This window comes from Amblyomma maculatum, chromosome 9 (genome assembly GCF_055883805.1).
Source record: "Amblyomma maculatum isolate TAMU_Amacu chromosome 9, ASM5588380v1, whole genome shotgun sequence".
Classification (NCBI taxonomy): domain Eukaryota; kingdom Metazoa; phylum Arthropoda; class Arachnida; order Ixodida; family Ixodidae; genus Amblyomma; species Amblyomma maculatum.
Window position 1 is genome coordinate 1,029,189 of NC_139352.1, and position 17,000 is coordinate 1,046,188.

The 17,000-nt window shown below is 45.1% G+C and overlaps 1 protein-coding gene across 1 annotated transcript in view; it reads left to right on the forward strand.

Annotated features, from left to right (window-relative positions):
• The window catches only part of LOC146178084 (chorion peroxidase-like), a 43,402-nt gene that overhangs the window by 24,309 nt on the left and 2,093 nt on the right, over nt 1–17,000 (forward strand). The window contains exons 6-12 of the mRNA XM_084577929.1: nt 971–1,072; nt 2,841–2,951; nt 3,492–3,627; nt 4,990–5,199; nt 6,632–6,763; nt 9,611–9,829; nt 15,846–16,015. Of these exons, the coding sequence (XP_084434055.1) occupies nt 971–1,072; nt 2,841–2,951; nt 3,492–3,627; nt 4,990–5,199; nt 6,632–6,763; nt 9,611–9,829; nt 15,846–16,015 (1,080 nt within the window). The remainder of the gene's footprint in view (nt 1–970; nt 1,073–2,840; nt 2,952–3,491; nt 3,628–4,989; nt 5,200–6,631; nt 6,764–9,610; nt 9,830–15,845; nt 16,016–17,000) is intronic.

Here is a 17,000-nt window from a genome sequence, read left to right on the forward strand (position 1 = left end):
AGCTTTTCCTTAAGTTTTCTTAAATGAACAATCATCATACAGAAGTCGTCTTTTGTAGAAACAAGAGATTCACAATTTCTGTCAAGCATGTGCGTTTTCCAGAGGCTGTGTAACCCAATTAGAAAGAACATGTCTAAAGGCTTATCAACAAATGGCAATGTACTGAGATATCTCAGAGAATGTGGCGTCAAATGAAGTCTTTTTTGAATGTCTGTTGCAAAATATCAGAGAATGATACTGCATATTTACAATCGATGAAACAGTGCTCAATAGTTTCCGGAGAATCACAAAGGCGGCAATCTACTCTAGATACTAATATGCCATTTTTCCCTAACCAAGTTTTAACAGGCAGGGTCTCAGTGAGTAATTTATCAAAGAATGTCTTCGTACATGGCGAGAGCGGCATTTTCAGCACTTTTTTGAGTACATCATTTACCGTTCTGTGTATTTTTGTTTACCGGGACGGCACGCCCGGGATCGTGAAAAGCATATATTACTTCGGCTTGTCTACCGCGAGGATGATGACAGTGACAGTGATGGCAGTAGCGATGACAATTATGGTGCATTTAGTTGATAATGATAACGAGAACAAACGTGATGCACCCTGTGCAGCAGCAACGCTCAGGCTTTCGCCTTTCTGCAGTGTAGATTCAACAGTGCTCTCAGAATTTTAAGACTTATGTTTCGTGCTGTACTGTCATATGTGTCCAACATATCTGATCGCTCATATCTTCCCTTTGTTGATCTGATCCTTCCGATTTCAAGTGCTCCTGAGCGGTTCACTTATCTTTCCGCGCGCTGATCAAGTAGACCATGCGTTTCAAAGCGGTTGTTGCACACAGGCCGAAGACTTTAAGGTGGTTTCCAAAAGCATAGTGATGCCCCTATTGCTTTTCATCGCGAAATTTTATTTATTTGGTTAGTAAGAGTGGCTGTATCTTCAAAAACTAACACGATTCGTTTCTAACAGGTCCAAGAGAGCAAATGAATTCGCGGACATCGTTCATCGACGCATCGCATATTTACGGAATCAACAAGGACATCATGGACAGCCTGAGAACATTCGATGGCGGTGAGTGGATGTTTCACCTTCATGACGGACGTAATATAGTCTGTGCAACCTTTAGCTACCGTCGTTTGCGAATGCGTCGAAAAACCTGCGTTCCAACGTCTCTGCTGGGATAATATAATCGCAGTTGTTACTACTGCGACAGGTACACCATCAAAAATGATGTCGCTAACAGATGACTCCTGCTGAGCCTGTAGTAACATGTCGGGGCAAGAGAGTTTGAATTTGTGTTTGCCACTGAGACCAGTTATATACATACGTTGTTTCAACACCGAGGATGGGGCTATGTGTTTACTTACTGTCATACGGCTAGCACTCACATCTTGGAGCCGGCACACATACAATGATTATTCTGGCTTCTCAGGGCATCCTGATGCAGTACCTTCTGTGTTATTGTAATACCCGGAAAATGAAAACACAATGCACAGAGGGGCACCATTGACTCTAGTACAAGACACTGCCGCATGGAGCGCTACCAAAACATTGTTCCCGGTCGCGCGGTTGCCCATATTGGATACATGATAAGTCAGGTTAGCATTCGAGTGCCATGCCGGGCGTTTCCGACATCGTCAATGCAATCATGAGGAAGAAATGGGTTCGAAACGTGTGTCAGTCAGTTTTCGGATATAAAGTTTGTTTTCCCGCTAGCCCTCCACTACAGAAAACGGAAAGTATCCACACACTTGCGCTTCGAAAAACTTGGTCTTATGCAAGCACGTTCCGGGCCCCAGCAAGTCCTGCTGTTTCTGCTGATGCGCTGAGATCCGGTGTACAAAACGGCCTCAAAACGGACCATCTGTATCAGAACAAGTGAATGCATAAAAAAATATTTACCTCGTGAACTAGATGCTTCAATGACATTAATATGGCGTCTTGGCATGGTATCGATATGTTTCCTATCTGTCGATTGGTGATGCTGAACGCGTAGTTTGCCAGAGGACACCCAGAAATGTTTAGTTTCTTAAGTTTCTTTATTTTTACTCAGTGGACCTTTTCGAGATCGTCCTCGCACCTCAATAATTTTGAAGGTAAAATAGTTGAATGTATATGACCCACAAACATACGTCATCAAGAATTGTTTCAGAGGAGTTTAAATATTTTCAAGAAATATCTGTTTTAGCACACTGCACAGGTTTGTAACGGTCAGCCTAGCTTCGCCATCCATGCGGTTAGCCATTCAGAATCAAAATTGTCTTTTTTTTAAATATACGGCAGTGGGCAGACAGACCTTACCTACACATGTTCGTAACGTTTTGCTCTTACTTATTTTAGGTTGGTTTGTTTATGTTTAACGTCTTAAAGCGACTTAGGCTATATGAGAGACGCCGTGGTGGAGGGCTCCGGAAATTTCGACCACCTGGGGTTTTTTAACGTGCACTGACATCGCACAGCACACGGGAGCCTACTTTTCACCTCCACCGAAAAACGGCCGCCGTAGCCGGGTTTCGATCCCGCATCTTTGGGCACAGTAGTCGAGCGTCCTAATCACTGCATCATCCCTGCGGGGCCCATGCTTATGAAGCCCAACAGTGCAGCCATCGGTCCGATATGACTCGTAGTAAATTCAGGAATCACTTGCTCGAACGCGCTTCCTGCTGCGCGAATGGGAGAGTGATGAGCCCCACCTGACGAAACACTCCTTGAGTCGGAGTCTTTTTTCAGGTGGCGCCCGCTTGAAGCGCGACATGAAACGTTCGGATGAGCCTTGCTCATGCCTTCCTACCTAGTACTTAGCCACCTGCTTGGATTTTAAACGGTCCCGTTCTCGCAGGGCTGCTAAAGCATGAGACTGTGAACGACTCGGTTATTCTACCCCTCAGTCCGGAGCCAAGAAATGACACCTGCAGCCGCCCCGATGAAGGCAAGATCTGCTTGCGGACAGGTAGGCCGCACTTCAGTTCTCTCTGCAGTACTCGATGGTGGCTTCTTTGAATGGTCAGATTATTTATGCTTTGACCATATCGCTGCGTGATGCGTATTAGGCAGTTAAATTACTTCGTAGTTTACACATTTTGTTTTCGATTCAATATTAGGCAGACTTGGGAGACTCTTTGGCTTGTGGTGCAGACGTATAGCCACTAAGCGAACCGCTAAGAAGCTTTTGTCACCCGTGCAGCTTTTACCCTGCACAAATAGGCAGATTACATTCAGTGAATTGCTCTCTTCCAGGACAATCTTTAAAACGTAAGAGATTTCAATCATAGAAAACATTGTCAACTGCTCTCTCAGATATTCGCGCACTTTTATCACTGCCCCTGTGAAGTGCTTTCTTAAGACGCTGGATGGATCACGTCTGGCCCAAAAGTACTTATTATATGAAGTTGACAGCAAACGGGACAATCTGTTAGATCACAATAAAGAACTTTAATTGCAAACGTTAAAGAGGCCGAGTTTTTATTTTGATCTTGTCTGGTGGTCTCAGGTGATTTCAGGAACAATCAAAATCCGGGTCTTATATCGCTGCATACGTTATTTTTGAGAGAGCACAACAGAATGGCCAGGAAATTGGCTGATATCAATCCTCACTGGAACGACGAAATAATCTTCCAAACTGTCAGGTAAGCTACCCTTGGAGACGCGATAAATATTAATTTCGTTAACTGAAACCAATAAAGATCTTTTCTCAGCGCTCGAGCACGACATACTTCAGGATTTTAGCTTCGAATCAAAATTTTCGCATTTTGCGATTTCAGACATTGCGTGTCCCACCTCGAATAAGCGACAGTATTGTGTGAAGTAAAACGTATTGCTGGGAGCGCCTGTCCTGTGTTGCCTATTTGTTCGTGTCTTCGTTAGCGCTGTTAATCTTTCCTTTTATGAGTACTGTGTGAACTTGCTTAGAACGCTTTAATATATACGCCTTGTGTTTTGGCAAAATCAGGCGCAGCCTCCTGATCTGACCTCAGTTTAGAAGACATCTTAAGTCAGAAGATTATCAGTCCGGAGTGCGTTCCCAATAAGATAATGTTACAAATCTTATCTGGATTGATAAATGATTGCTCAGCTCTCCACAGTTGGCTATTCTCGCTTGATCGACAGCTGCGTGCAGCATTGAAGATGTAGAAGGTATTCAGGAGACGTCACGGGCGTCATTGTGTGGTGCAGAACACAGCTTCAGCAGTGCAAGTGGCGGTAAGGCGATTAGATATGCCTGTAGCCTTTCGCCGTGCTACATGCACAAAAATTGGCGCCACTGTGACGTAGGTGCCTACTCTCTATGTTCCCGTGATGTCGGCGTGATTGGGCAGGGAATGCAGTGAGTAAACAAGATAACCGATTGTTGTTAAGGGTCTTGCAGTAGACTACCGAAGAAATCAAAAGGATGTGGCATAAGATCAGTTGGCCGGATAAGATTAAGAATTTTGAGGGGTCAAGTGGACGGAGATGGCAGGGTTATGATTGGGATGTATGGGAGAAGCCTTTGTTCTTCAGTATGCGTAGCTAGGCGGGTGATGAGGATGTCAAAGTCTCAATCTGCGGTCCTTTGGCGGCCCTCAGGATGCCTTTTGGGGCTGAGCGCTGTTTCAGACTGTTACGATGATACTACTAAAGGTAGAATTTTGGCTCTGTGCGTTATGACATCGCATAGACGCAGACAAGGGGCCTTATTTCGAATAGATGCTTGACATCTTCCACATGCCACCAATAGGAAGATTTTCTGAATTCCAATAAATGTAACCGCGACAAAACAGTGTATTCCCTTGCCTTATACAGAGGCGCTAGAATTCTGCGTCGAGACACATCGAATTACAGAGGGTGTCTAGGCTTAAGATCTAGTTAAGGATCTAGGATCCAGAATTTCGAGAAGAAAGAATTCTTAAATGCATTCTGGAATGGGAAAGGGCCTCGAAGCTACTTGCAAAGCCATAACTTCAAAAATACCACTAACGCTCGTTCTTATGTGCATTATATTTTTACAGGAGAATAATTATTGCCTTGTTACAAAACATCGTTTACAACGAGTGGCTTCCTGGTATTATCGGCCCTGACGCCATGACGAAATACGACCTGTGGCCGCTAAAAGACGGTTACACGAATTATGACCCAACTGTGGACCCCACTATCATCAACGAGTTCTCCACTGCGGCCTATCGTTTTGGACACTCCAACATCCAGGGTCACTTCGATGTGTGAGCACTGGGTTTGCCTACTTTTGGTTCAGATATTGTCACGACTCGATATTGTTGCATTTTGACTGCAAGCCAGAAATTATTATAGGGACCCATTCCACAACGTACGACAGGCTCCAGCACTTTGTGTGACGTTGAATTAAAGATTCTAACTTATCACCAAGAATCAACACAGAGCTTGCAATTGAGCTGATCAGTTTCCTCTCACTTGTTAGATACATGCAGTCCGCAAGACAGGCCTCCAATTTTAAAAACTTGCATACTAGAAATTTTGTCGGCGATGGTCCTTGGCACGGGTTGCGTCCTTGCCGCTCATTTTCATGCCAATAATCTGTACACTGGGACCACTGTTTGTTTTTATTTCTTATTTATTTATTACAAATACCTGCAGCGCCCGTTTGGCATTATCTATCCTAAAAGGGGTTCACAATACATTAAGTACCAAAGCGGGAACTATCTCATATTGTGCGGTCGTGTCACGAGTGCCTTCATTAAGGCGAAAATTTTAGAGCGGTACGTAGTTCGATCCCTTTAAGCGCAACCCGGAGAAAGCTTGGAAACAGCGGGGTGACCTTCAAGCTCAGCCAAGGTCAAATTTGGAGTTAGTCTCGCTAGCATCAAGGTTCGCTTATAATAGTGCGATTTGGTGAGCTGGGGCTGGAGACACGGCTAACTAACCGCTAATTAAGGTTTGTAATTAATTACAGTTGTTATTACACTTCCAGTGTAATTTTTGTCCGCAGAAGTGGCGGATTCCGCGCCTTCTCGTTCCTTTGAATCAGTCAATAATATTATTATTAAGTACATTAAAACTCCCAGATGAAAAATGCAGTCTTAAAAGCGCTTGGCGGAGGGCGTGAAGCTTAAGCGTCCCCCTAATGTTTCGCCCACCCGCCTTGAGCGGAAAATAGCGACCGGAGTTGGGATTCTGCACTAAACGGCCACATGCACGACGGCCATAATTTCCACTTTTATTTCAATTCTCGCTCTCCCTTTCGGCTATAAGCATGTGGTTTCTTTCAAACAGTCATATTTTCGAAGTATACGGGTCTGTACACTATCAATGGTGTTGCTGATTTCTGATTTCCAGTTTAGCTTTTATTTTTTTTTCACGTATTTTGCTCTAAGATGTTCTTATATGTCGTTGTTTAGCAAGCCAAATTGTTTGGAAAAGGGGTCGCTCGCTCTGTCATTTCTCTTCATCTTTTGGCGTTCCCTTTAGGAATAGCGAGGCCAGCGTACACACCTCGGTTGGCCCACTTCGCGCAGGTACAGCCTCAATGACCTGTTTGCCGAGCTGAAGCTATGTTTTTCCGAGTTCTGTGTTCTCCAAGCTTCCTTTTGCCGAACTATTATGAGATACAGTGATAAATGCGGAGAAATCACTTCACTGCAATCACATTACTATATATCGCTTCTTTCTGCTTTGCAGAGTTAACGAGGACGGTAATGGAGCGAGGGCCATTCGACTTGAGGACGTCTACTTTCAGCCTTTCGAATACAATGGTGCTGCGGATGGTACTTACCGTGGACTCTTGAAAGAACCAATGCAGGCTACCGACAGGTACTAGCTTTTTCCTTTCTTTTCTACTCATCGGCATGCCGTAATGTCGGGAACTAGGCTCTGGGGTCAACCAAGGAAAAGGCGTGTTATTTTCTAGCTGCTGTTGTGTTTGCCCTTGGGTCATTACAGCACAAGTTTGCAAGTGGGACTGACCATAACCAGGCAGTGCCTTCCTTTTCATTTAAAATGTTAATGGGGACGCAGTCGGATTAGAAGAAAAGAGTACGGCCGATTTGCATACGGTCACAAATTCGAACTATAGGTGCACTAGCAGGGCTTACCCCTGCTAAGCTTTTATATGCATTTTTACATTTTGTTATGCTTTGGCTCGGCTTTGTCTATAGCGACGCCAAACAAAAGGGCAGTGCAGCCCTGTCATCAGCTCGCCTCACACCATCTGCTCTGGCTCTTATTGTAAATGAACGGACACATGCACAATGTTTTGCATCCCCCTTTGCAATGCACCGCGCTGCGCTGAAAGGTGAGGGGCGGGATTATAAAGGGGAGAGGAAAAGAGAGATTTGTGGAGAATGTAAGAGATAAAAAAAAACAGATGCCCCAGTTTCGGCATAACGTATTCAGATCAGTAAAAGGAGGTCTCCAGGGGGAAGAAAGGTAATCGAAGTGCAAGGAAGTGCGCTGGCTGGCGAAGGCCCGCAAATGCGTGGATATGAGCACAAGATGATTCATGACGCGGCGAGTGACGTGCGCAGCCGAGCTCCAGGGAGCCCTACGCGTTCACATCTGCTGTCCGTGAAGACTGAAGGGTGACTGACACAAAAAGGAAGAAGTCGAAGTCCGGAGGAGCACGCGTGTGTACAACACTACCCGGTGAAGATCACGATGGCGGAAACTGTGATACGCGTTATTCTTTCATTGGCTGCAGTGGTGCGGGGGTTCCGCTTTCTCATTGGTTAAGCTACGTGACGTATGTGACGCCACCATTTCTTTCACGCTTGAAGTTCGAAAGAGTAAAAGAGAGAAAGTGGCTTTGGGACAGAAACTCATGAAATCCGTGATTGCGATTTGTAGTGATATGAGGTGCACGGCTCAACCTGGTTTTATTTCTTACTTTCAGCTATAGGAGAAAATGGTTCGCATAGGCTTAGTTTTGGGCTTATAAATATCGATGAAATATATCTTGACTCAAGAGCAAATTTTCAACGGGGAAGTAGGCATTTATGCTGTGCTAGAAGCTTCACAGAATAGAGCCACAGAAGACAGGCACATAAATCTCTTAAATATAGATTTCTAGCCGCCGCCTCCTTGAAGAAGTGAATATATGGTGAAAACAAATTCACAGCAGTGAAACGTGTTAAACCAACTTTGACAGACGATAGCTCTGTTTTGCTTAGTTGTTAGTAATACCACGCATACAGCTCACGCTATTGCGCACGTATTACATGATATCTATGACATTATTGAGACTCAATCACTTTTTAAAGTTAATGGTGAAGGTCATGGTGAAATTGTCAATTAGTCATGTGGTCATGCCCCAGCTTAGCATACAGTACATATTAGATGAGACGTCGCTATACAGGGCAAATCCCAGTTGACCTTGGCTCAGCTTCAAGGCCACCCTGCCGGAACCAAGCGGTTCTCCCGGGCTTTTACATGGTAAATCAGAACTATATCGCTCTAATTTGTTTAAAAAAGACAAATTGATTTAGTGGTCTAGGCTAAACGCAATATGGGCGTAAAATGGAGATCAACAGTCCAGGCTTAGCTTCAGCATGCGACAACACAGTAGCACGGAAAAAAAAATTCACTTGTGAGTTCTGCGAACACTGTCGTTCCATGAAAAAAAAAAAAAAAAAAAAAAAAAAGCTGTGGGACACTAATTAGTCTGGGCGGATAGGCATAGCAAAATAAATACGACTGCGGCTTTTCATAGCTTTTGCGCATTTTAGCGTTCGATTTTGGACTCAACTCGTCGAGACCTTTTGAACAATATATCAGTTCGCATTGTAGGGTTGAGCTCATTTTTTATGCGCAGTTGAATAATTAGCTGTAATTAAGTAACATTTACAATTAGCTAAGAGAAATCGTACTTGTGTACGTGTATTCTATCCAGTGGTTTTCGAGCCACGTCTGACCACATCCTTCAAGGAAAAACCGCCTCCGGGGGAATTATTACGAATTCCTTCTCTCGAGCGGTGGGAGGCCACGTTGTGCTGCTCAGACCCAAATACTAATGCCCGGGTCATTTAATGGGCCGGCCAGGTCGTTGACAGCCACGGCCTTACGGTTAGCTAACATTGGTCTTTTGTAACCTGCTCTTGTCGGCGAAATGAATGTCCTTCAGTTCAATGCAAATATTTCAAGCCTGTATGGGATTCCGCATCGTTGGCTCTGCTTTTTCTTTAAAACGACGGCGGAGCGGATCTTATCATATTTTGTTCTGTGGTATATGTTTGCCTTTAGTGCTTGTTTAGCGCTATGACTCATATACTTGTTTGCATACTGGTAAGTACTCGTGTTTCTCGGACAATTCTGAAGATCAAGGAACAGAGCGCTTTCACTAAGTTCATCTTTATTCAGCTCAAACCGACTATCGTGGCCTATAAGAAAAGCAAAATGAAAATATCGTGGCCTTGTTAGCCCCGAGGGCACGATAACTGGGCAAAGTGCCAGGGATTTTTGCATGGGGAATGGCCATCCACCCCAGCAGTTTTTGCTAATGTAATATGGGCTACAACCCCTGCAATGTACCTAGGTGTCCCTCTGGAATTCTATTGTGATATGGAGCCTTATTGGCAAACGTAGATCCAAATGTCTGCTCTTGGCTTGAAGGTTTCCACTTTGTAGATATAAACAGCCCTGATTTAAAGTATGTCGGATCCGCAGGTTTGGGGACACCGCCGTCACCAACAACCTGTTTCGACAGCCCGGGAGCCCGGCCGGTTCCGACCTGTTCGCCATCGACATCCAGAGGGGACGCGACCACGGTATCCAGCCGTACGCGGAGTACGTCAAACTCTGCCAGAACATCTTTGTGGAGACGTTTGCGGACCTCGCCCAGCTGATGCCCGAAGATGTTGCCCAGCTCTATGCGCTGATTTATGAGTAAGATGAGCGGCAAAGGTTCTTTTTTGACATGAACAGGTGGTCCAAAGGAGTAAAGGCGTTCGATCATTGTAGACGAGCTAAACACTGTCCTAGGCTGTTTGTCGCGAGAAAACATCACTGTTTACATCCGTGGTATAACGGCACTGCAGCCAGCAGCAACCTGAAATTTTTCTGTGGACGACAAAATCAATCGATAGATCGATGGGTCTTTTAGTTCGCCAAGATTAGGGGTGCCATCAAGAGCTTAATTGCCTACCTGCGCTCCCATACAAGGTTTCAAATGTTTGCAAATATTATCTGATGAAGACAAAATCGAAATGTATTTGCATTTGTGCGAACAGAGCAAGACAGTTGGGCAACAAGAAAGAAAAAGTAGGCGGACACTAAAGCTCCGTCTTTAAGAGTATGATCGACAACTTTAGTTCGCTCCAGTCTGCGAACTCTCGTTCGTGCGCATGCGCTTTGCTGCCATTTTCATCACTGTAATGCTTTACTTTCTGCCTCTATTATCTCAAACATCCTCATTGGCATTGAGTCATAAGCTACTACTTTGTGTGTACGGACAGCCGACGTAGATATACCAAAGACAGATAAAATGTCCCGCTTTATCCACGCTCTACGAATGTGCCTGCGTGGCATAGGAGTAACGTTCAGGACTCGGGATCCAATGTTCCCAGAGGATTCGATTCTCGCACCGACCACTTCCGTCTAAAAACAGAAGCTCGAATTGGCAGAGCCTGGCAATTCCATCATGTTATGTGTCTCTGTGGCGCCTCACACCCCGTTGACCAGCAATTGCCTGGCCATGTCACCTGCATACAACCCCGTGCCCACTATGCCATGCTAGGAATTCTTCGCTTACTGCGTTGGCAACAGCGACGACGCCGGATTTTCTGGTAAATGCGGCGTTTAGCCCTATCTCGTCAACACCCATAAAAATGTAAACGTGACACAAGAAATTTACGATACCAACGCAATGAGTTAGGTAATGATAAAGATTAATATCTCGCCATTTGGCATCTGTATTTAGTTCATATTCGCGGAAGGAATTATTAATCTCGTATGACATGACAGTGTTTATTAAGGGGAAATGAGGGTGCTCGTTATAATACATGAAGGAAAGAAGCCAACAGTCGGCGAGGCCAAGGAAAGCGTTGGGGATTGTACTTTTTGTCTTTTTTTTATGTTTACTTGGATAATCACAGAAATTAGTAATGTAATCTGTTTAGGGGAAAGATAATTAAACACAAAGTAGAAGAAAAAACAACGTGCCGATGGTGGGAACCGAACCCACGACCTCCGAATATCGCGTCCGGTGCTCTTCCAACTGAGCTACATCGGCCGCTGTCCCCCCCTGCTACTTGCTTGGGTATTTATGTTGTCTGTATACGAACCTTGAGAGTGTTAAACAGCGCCACCCTCAGCCATAGCGGCGGACGTGGAGCGTCCTTTGTTACCGCCAGTGTCACGTAGAACATGATCAAGAGCGAGAGCGAAAGCTGTGCTAGAACCCTCTTAGGCTACCTATGGCTTCAAGACTGCCAGAACCGAGACCCCCGTAAGCTACAAGCAGATCAATTAAGGGGAAATGAGGGTGCTCGTTAGAATACATGAAGGAAAGAAGCCAACAGTCGGCGAGGCAAAGGAAAGCGTTGGGGATGGTACTTTTTGTCGTTTTTTATGTTTACTTGGATAAACACAGAAATTAGTAATGTAATCTGTTTAGGGGAAAGATAATTAAACACAAAGTAGAAGAAAAAACAACGTGCCGATGGTGGGAACCGAAGCCACGACCTCCGAATATCGCGTCCGGTGCTCTTCCAACGGAGCTACATCGGCCGCTGTCCCCCCTGCTACTTGCTTGGGTATTTATGTTGTCTGCATACGAACCTTGAGAGTGTTCACCAGCGCCACCCTCAGCCATAGCGGCGGACGTGGAGCGTCCTTTGTTACCGCCAGCGTTCCGTAGAACGTGATCAAGAGCGAGGGCGAAAGCTGTGCTAGAACCCTCTTACGCTACCTATGGCTTCAAGACTGCCAGAACCGAGACCCCCGTAAGCTACAAGCAGATCAATTAAGGGGAAATAAGGGTGCTCGCTATAATACATGAAGGAAAGAAGCGAACAGTCGGCGAGGCCAAGGAAAGCGTTGGGGATGGTACTTTGTCTTTTTTTATGTTTACTTGGATAATCACAGAAATTAGTAATGTAATCTGTTTAGGGGAAAGATATTAAACACAAAGTAGAAGAAAAAACAACGTGCCGATGTTGGGAACCGAACCCACGACCTCCAAATATCGCGTCCGGTGCTCTTCCAACTGAGCTACATCGGCCGCTGTCCCTCCTGCTACTTGCTTGGGTATTTATGTTGTATGTATACGAACCTTTAGAGTGTTCACCAGCGCCCCCCTAGCAGAGCTTTCGCCCTTGCTCTTGATCACGTTCTACGTGACGCTGGCGGTAACAAAGAACGCTCCACGTCCGCCGCTATGGCTGAGGGTGGCGCTGGTGAACACTCTCAAGGTTCGTATACAGACAACATAAATACCCAAGCAAGTAGCAGGGGGGACAGCGGCCGATGTAGCTCAGTTGGAAGAGCACCGGACGCGATATTCGGAGGTCGTGGGTTCGGTTCCCACCATCGGCACGTTGTTTTTTCTTCTACTTTGTGTTTAATTATCTTTCCCCTAAACAGATTACATTACTAATTTCTGTGATTATCCAAGTAAACATAAAAAAAGACATAAAGTACCATCCCCAACGCTTTCCTTGGCCTCGCCGACTGTTCGCTTCTTTCCTTCATGTATTATAGCGAGCACCCTCTTTTCCCCTTAATTGATCTGCTTGTAGCTTACGGGGGTCTCGGTTCTGACAGTCTTGAAGCCATAGGTAGCGTAAGAGGGTTCTAGCACAGCTTTCGCCCTCGCTCTTGATCACGTTCTACGTGACGCTGGCGGCAACAAAGAACGCTCCACGTCCGCCGCTATGGCTGAGGGTGGCGCTGGTGAACACTCTCAAGGTTCGTATACAGACAACATAAATACCCAAGCAAGTAGCAGGGGGGACCGCGGCCGATGTAGCTCAGTTGGAAGAGCACCGGACGCGATATTCGGAGGTCGTGGGTTCGGTTCCCACCATCGGCACGTTGTTTTTCTTCTACTTTGTGTTTAATTATCTTTCCCCTAAACAGATTACATTACTAATTTCTGTGATTATCCAAGTAAACATAAAAAAAGACATAAAGTACCATCCCCAACGCTTTCCTTGGCCTCGCCGACTGTTCGCTTCTTTCCTTCATGTATTATAGCGAGCACCCTCTTTTCCCCTTAATTGATCTGCTTGTAGCTTACGGGGGTCTCGGTTCTGGCAGTCTTGAAGCCATAGGTAGCGTAAGAGGGTTCTAGCACAGCTTTCGCCCTCGCTCTTGATCACGTTCTACGTGACGCTGGCGGCAACAAAGGACGCTCCACGTCCGCTGCTATGGCTGAGGGTGGCGCTGGTGAACACTCTCAAGGTTTGTATACAGACAACATAAATACCCAAGCAAGGAGCAGGGGGGACAGCGGCCGATGTAGCTCAGTTGGAAGAGCACCGGACGCGATATTCGGAGGTCGTGGGTTCGGTTCCCACCATCGGCACGTTGTTTTTTCTTCTACTTTGTGTTTAATTATCTTTCCCCTAAACAGATTGCATTACTAATTTCTGTGATTATCCAAGTAAACATAAAAAAAGACATAAAGTACCATTCGCAACGCTTTCCTTGGCCTCGCCGACTGTTGGCTTCTTTCCTTCATGTATTATAACGAGCACCCTCATTTCCCCTTAATTGATCTGCTTGTAGCTTACGGGGGTCTCGGTTCTGGCAGTCTTGAAGCCATAGGTAGCGTAAGAGGGTTCTAGCACAGCTTTCGCCCTCGCTCTTGATCACGTTCTACGTGACGCTGGCGGTAACAAAGGACGCTCCACGTCCGCCGCTATGGCTGAGGGTGGCGCTGGTGAACACTCTCAAGGTTCGTATACAGACAGCATAAATACCCAAGCAAGTAGCAGGGGGGACATCGGCCGATGTAGCTCAGTTGGAAGAGCAGCGGACGCGATATTCGGAGGTCGTGGGTTCGGTTTCCACCATCGGCACGTTGTTTTTTCTTCTTTGTGTTTAATTATCTTTCCCCTAAACAGATTACATTACTAATTTCTGTGATTATCCAAGTAAACATGAAAAAGACATAAAGTACCATCCCCAACGCTTTCCTTGGCCTCGCCGACTGTTGGCTTCTTTCCTTCATGAGAGTGTTTATGAAACTTTAGGGGTACACAGTTGCGAGAGAATTGCAGTGGTGGTGATGGTACAAACTTTATTTGAGTCGTGGCATGGCTTCATTTGTACTGTTTCATAAGATAATATCATGGTGATAGCATTAAGGTTCTGCTCGCCTGAACATCCGGTTTTGTCAGTGTTGGCGTTTCAAAATAAATTCGATCATGCTTCTGGCAAGTGACAAGTTCCAGGTGACATGGTAGAGTTCCGACTGGTCCGGAGGAGGAGGGGGGGGGAGGGGTTGTGTGATGTCATGGTACCATACGATATTGATTTGACAGACACTGCCCTCTCGGGTAGCTCCTTCGATATCGGAATCAAGCTCACCGACTTCTTTGAATCCAGGTCAGTAGAGCAACCCATAGGTCACGCTGCACATCCGTTGGGCTTAATTGGAACGGGGCTTTATAACCGTGTCGGGTGATCTTTCGCGTCATTGGGTAGATTATGACTATCATATGCCACTGACTACGTAGGAGATGATATAGGCACTAAGTAACGGATTCGTGGCTAAACAATCATTAAGGGGTATACTTGCACAAGGACTCCATACGGGAGCTGCAGGCGAGCTGTCCAGCCGTGTAGGTTGAGAGAAATCAAGTTCACCCCGTAATCTTTTGCGCAGTTCATATGGCAGAGTTATGTTGAAAAACCTTATTACCAAATTTAGTCATATGATCTCGGGGAACGTTAGCAATATGGATCTCAGTATTCTTTTGAACTCAGATTTCAATACTCAGCACTGCTAGCCAGATTAAGGCTTCACTCTTTGTGGTGGCTTAACCATTCGTCACTTATGTTGTTTAGAGCAACACTGGGAGTTTTGTTCCAATATAATGTTAATCTTCTCATTTGTATGAATTTGGTATCAATCCGCATTTGTCACGCAGTCGCACAGAACGTTGAAAGTTCGTGCGCTTATCCGTTAAACTCCGCCATTGCAGTCAATTTGCGATTGCTTATATTATTTTAAACTTTCATCTTTAGGAGACTACAACTAGCTAATAATTTTATCTTTTAATCTTCGTAATGATATGTTAAAATACGCTTCCGGCGTAATACAGAAATTTACGGCTTTCTCTTTTACCCTACTCATGATTTGCTTTTGTCTTTGAGACAACGTCTACATTCGACCATTTTGTATCTGAGCTGCTCTTATTGAATGTTTTTGTGCTGTCAAAGTTTATCGTGTTCAGGTGATAGCTACCGTTTGTTTAGGTATCGGTATAGTTTCTCCTGTCAAAGCCATGCGCAAGGCTACAGAATTTTTAAATATATATCAAAATAAAAGCAGATTTTGATTGCAATTCTTGTTGCACGTATTGCCGGTCAGCACCAATCCAAAGGGATAATGAAATTGCATACACGTACTCTTCCTAGCTGCAATATGCGCGCAATACTCCTTGTCGTATCCCGGATGCATTTCTTATTCTCGGGGAAGTGGCGGACACTCTGAAGCGTAATAGAGGTAGGCTGCATTAGCACCTTTATTTGAGGGTAGGGGGAGGAAGTGTCATTTCGTTTTTAAAAGCCCGTTCTTACGCAAAGGAGCACGTACACTATGAACTGGAACGAGGAACCCATGTAATAAATGCATGTAATAAATGCATGTAATAAATGCTTCTATTGGTCCGTGCTTTCTTCGCAAAATTATATACTTTTGCTCAAAGAACTGAGTTAGGGCTTTACGTTGCAGGGACGTCCATGACATCGACTTCTTTTCTGCGGGTCTGAATGAGCTCCCAGTGCCAGAAGCGTCTATGGGGCCGACATTCTTATGCGTGGTGGCAGATATGTTCAAGCGGCTCAAATGGGGCGACCGATTCTACTTCGAGCACCGAGAACAGGCCGGATCCTTCACGCCAGGTAAGCCTCAGTGTTGACCTCTGAATGCTTGCTCGATGTCTGGTATGCCTTGTTTTTCGGACTTGGCTTTGGTGTGCTGTTGGTCCTCTCTCGGAAGTTCAGTAGAGCTCCGAACGGCCTTGTTTTCTTGAGATAACTTTCTTGTCGAGCGCTGAGCGCTGTGCACGACTTCAGTGGCTTGCATACAGTGCGAACATTGGGAACTTCGAGGCATATTTCCTGCTTCGGCCTAAAAACATTGCCGGGTGGCCCTTGGCAATGCGAATTACTGATTGATGCAAGTCGATGTAAAATAGTCAGCTCTTCCCAAGTGTGATGTTATCTGCCACGGGAATTTATAAAAATAAAAGACGATGATTTTCGTCTTGGTTGTGGCGGTGCTGACTGCTGTTGATTTTCAAAGACCTTCAGATAATTATCGTCCATTGACAGTTTCTCATCTGCCTTGATATGCGTGAGGTCAAAATGGTATTGTTTCTTTGCTTCTGTCACTAAATGGAGACAAGGGCTGCTCTGCGTTACAGTGAATCTCTGCCGTAGGTAACAACCGTGCCTTAACTACACCCATGCGCTTAAAAAGAGCTTAACGGCACTTTATTTAAGTGTCGTTAAGCTCTTTTAAAGCCCATTTAAGCCCAATTTAAGCTCGTAAATTAAGAGCTTAAAAAACAATTTATTCACTTGCTCACAAGAATACATCGCAAGCTCAGGAGGTTATGTTATAAAACATTGGCAGATGAACCAAGCAAAGCAGTGGTCCAATGCTTGAAGTAGAAAAAAAAAGACAGGAACAAGAATAATAGGTGATAGAAAAGGTAAGCAGAGTTAGCGCAGCTCACGAAATAAGAACAGAAAAAGATTACAATAGAGTCAGCAGGTGCGGCCTCACAAAAATAGCAAATGTGTCATCAGTGGCTGAAACAATACATCCAGGTGACCTGTCTAAATGGTTCGTTGTGCTTGCGAAAAAAAAAAAAGATCAACG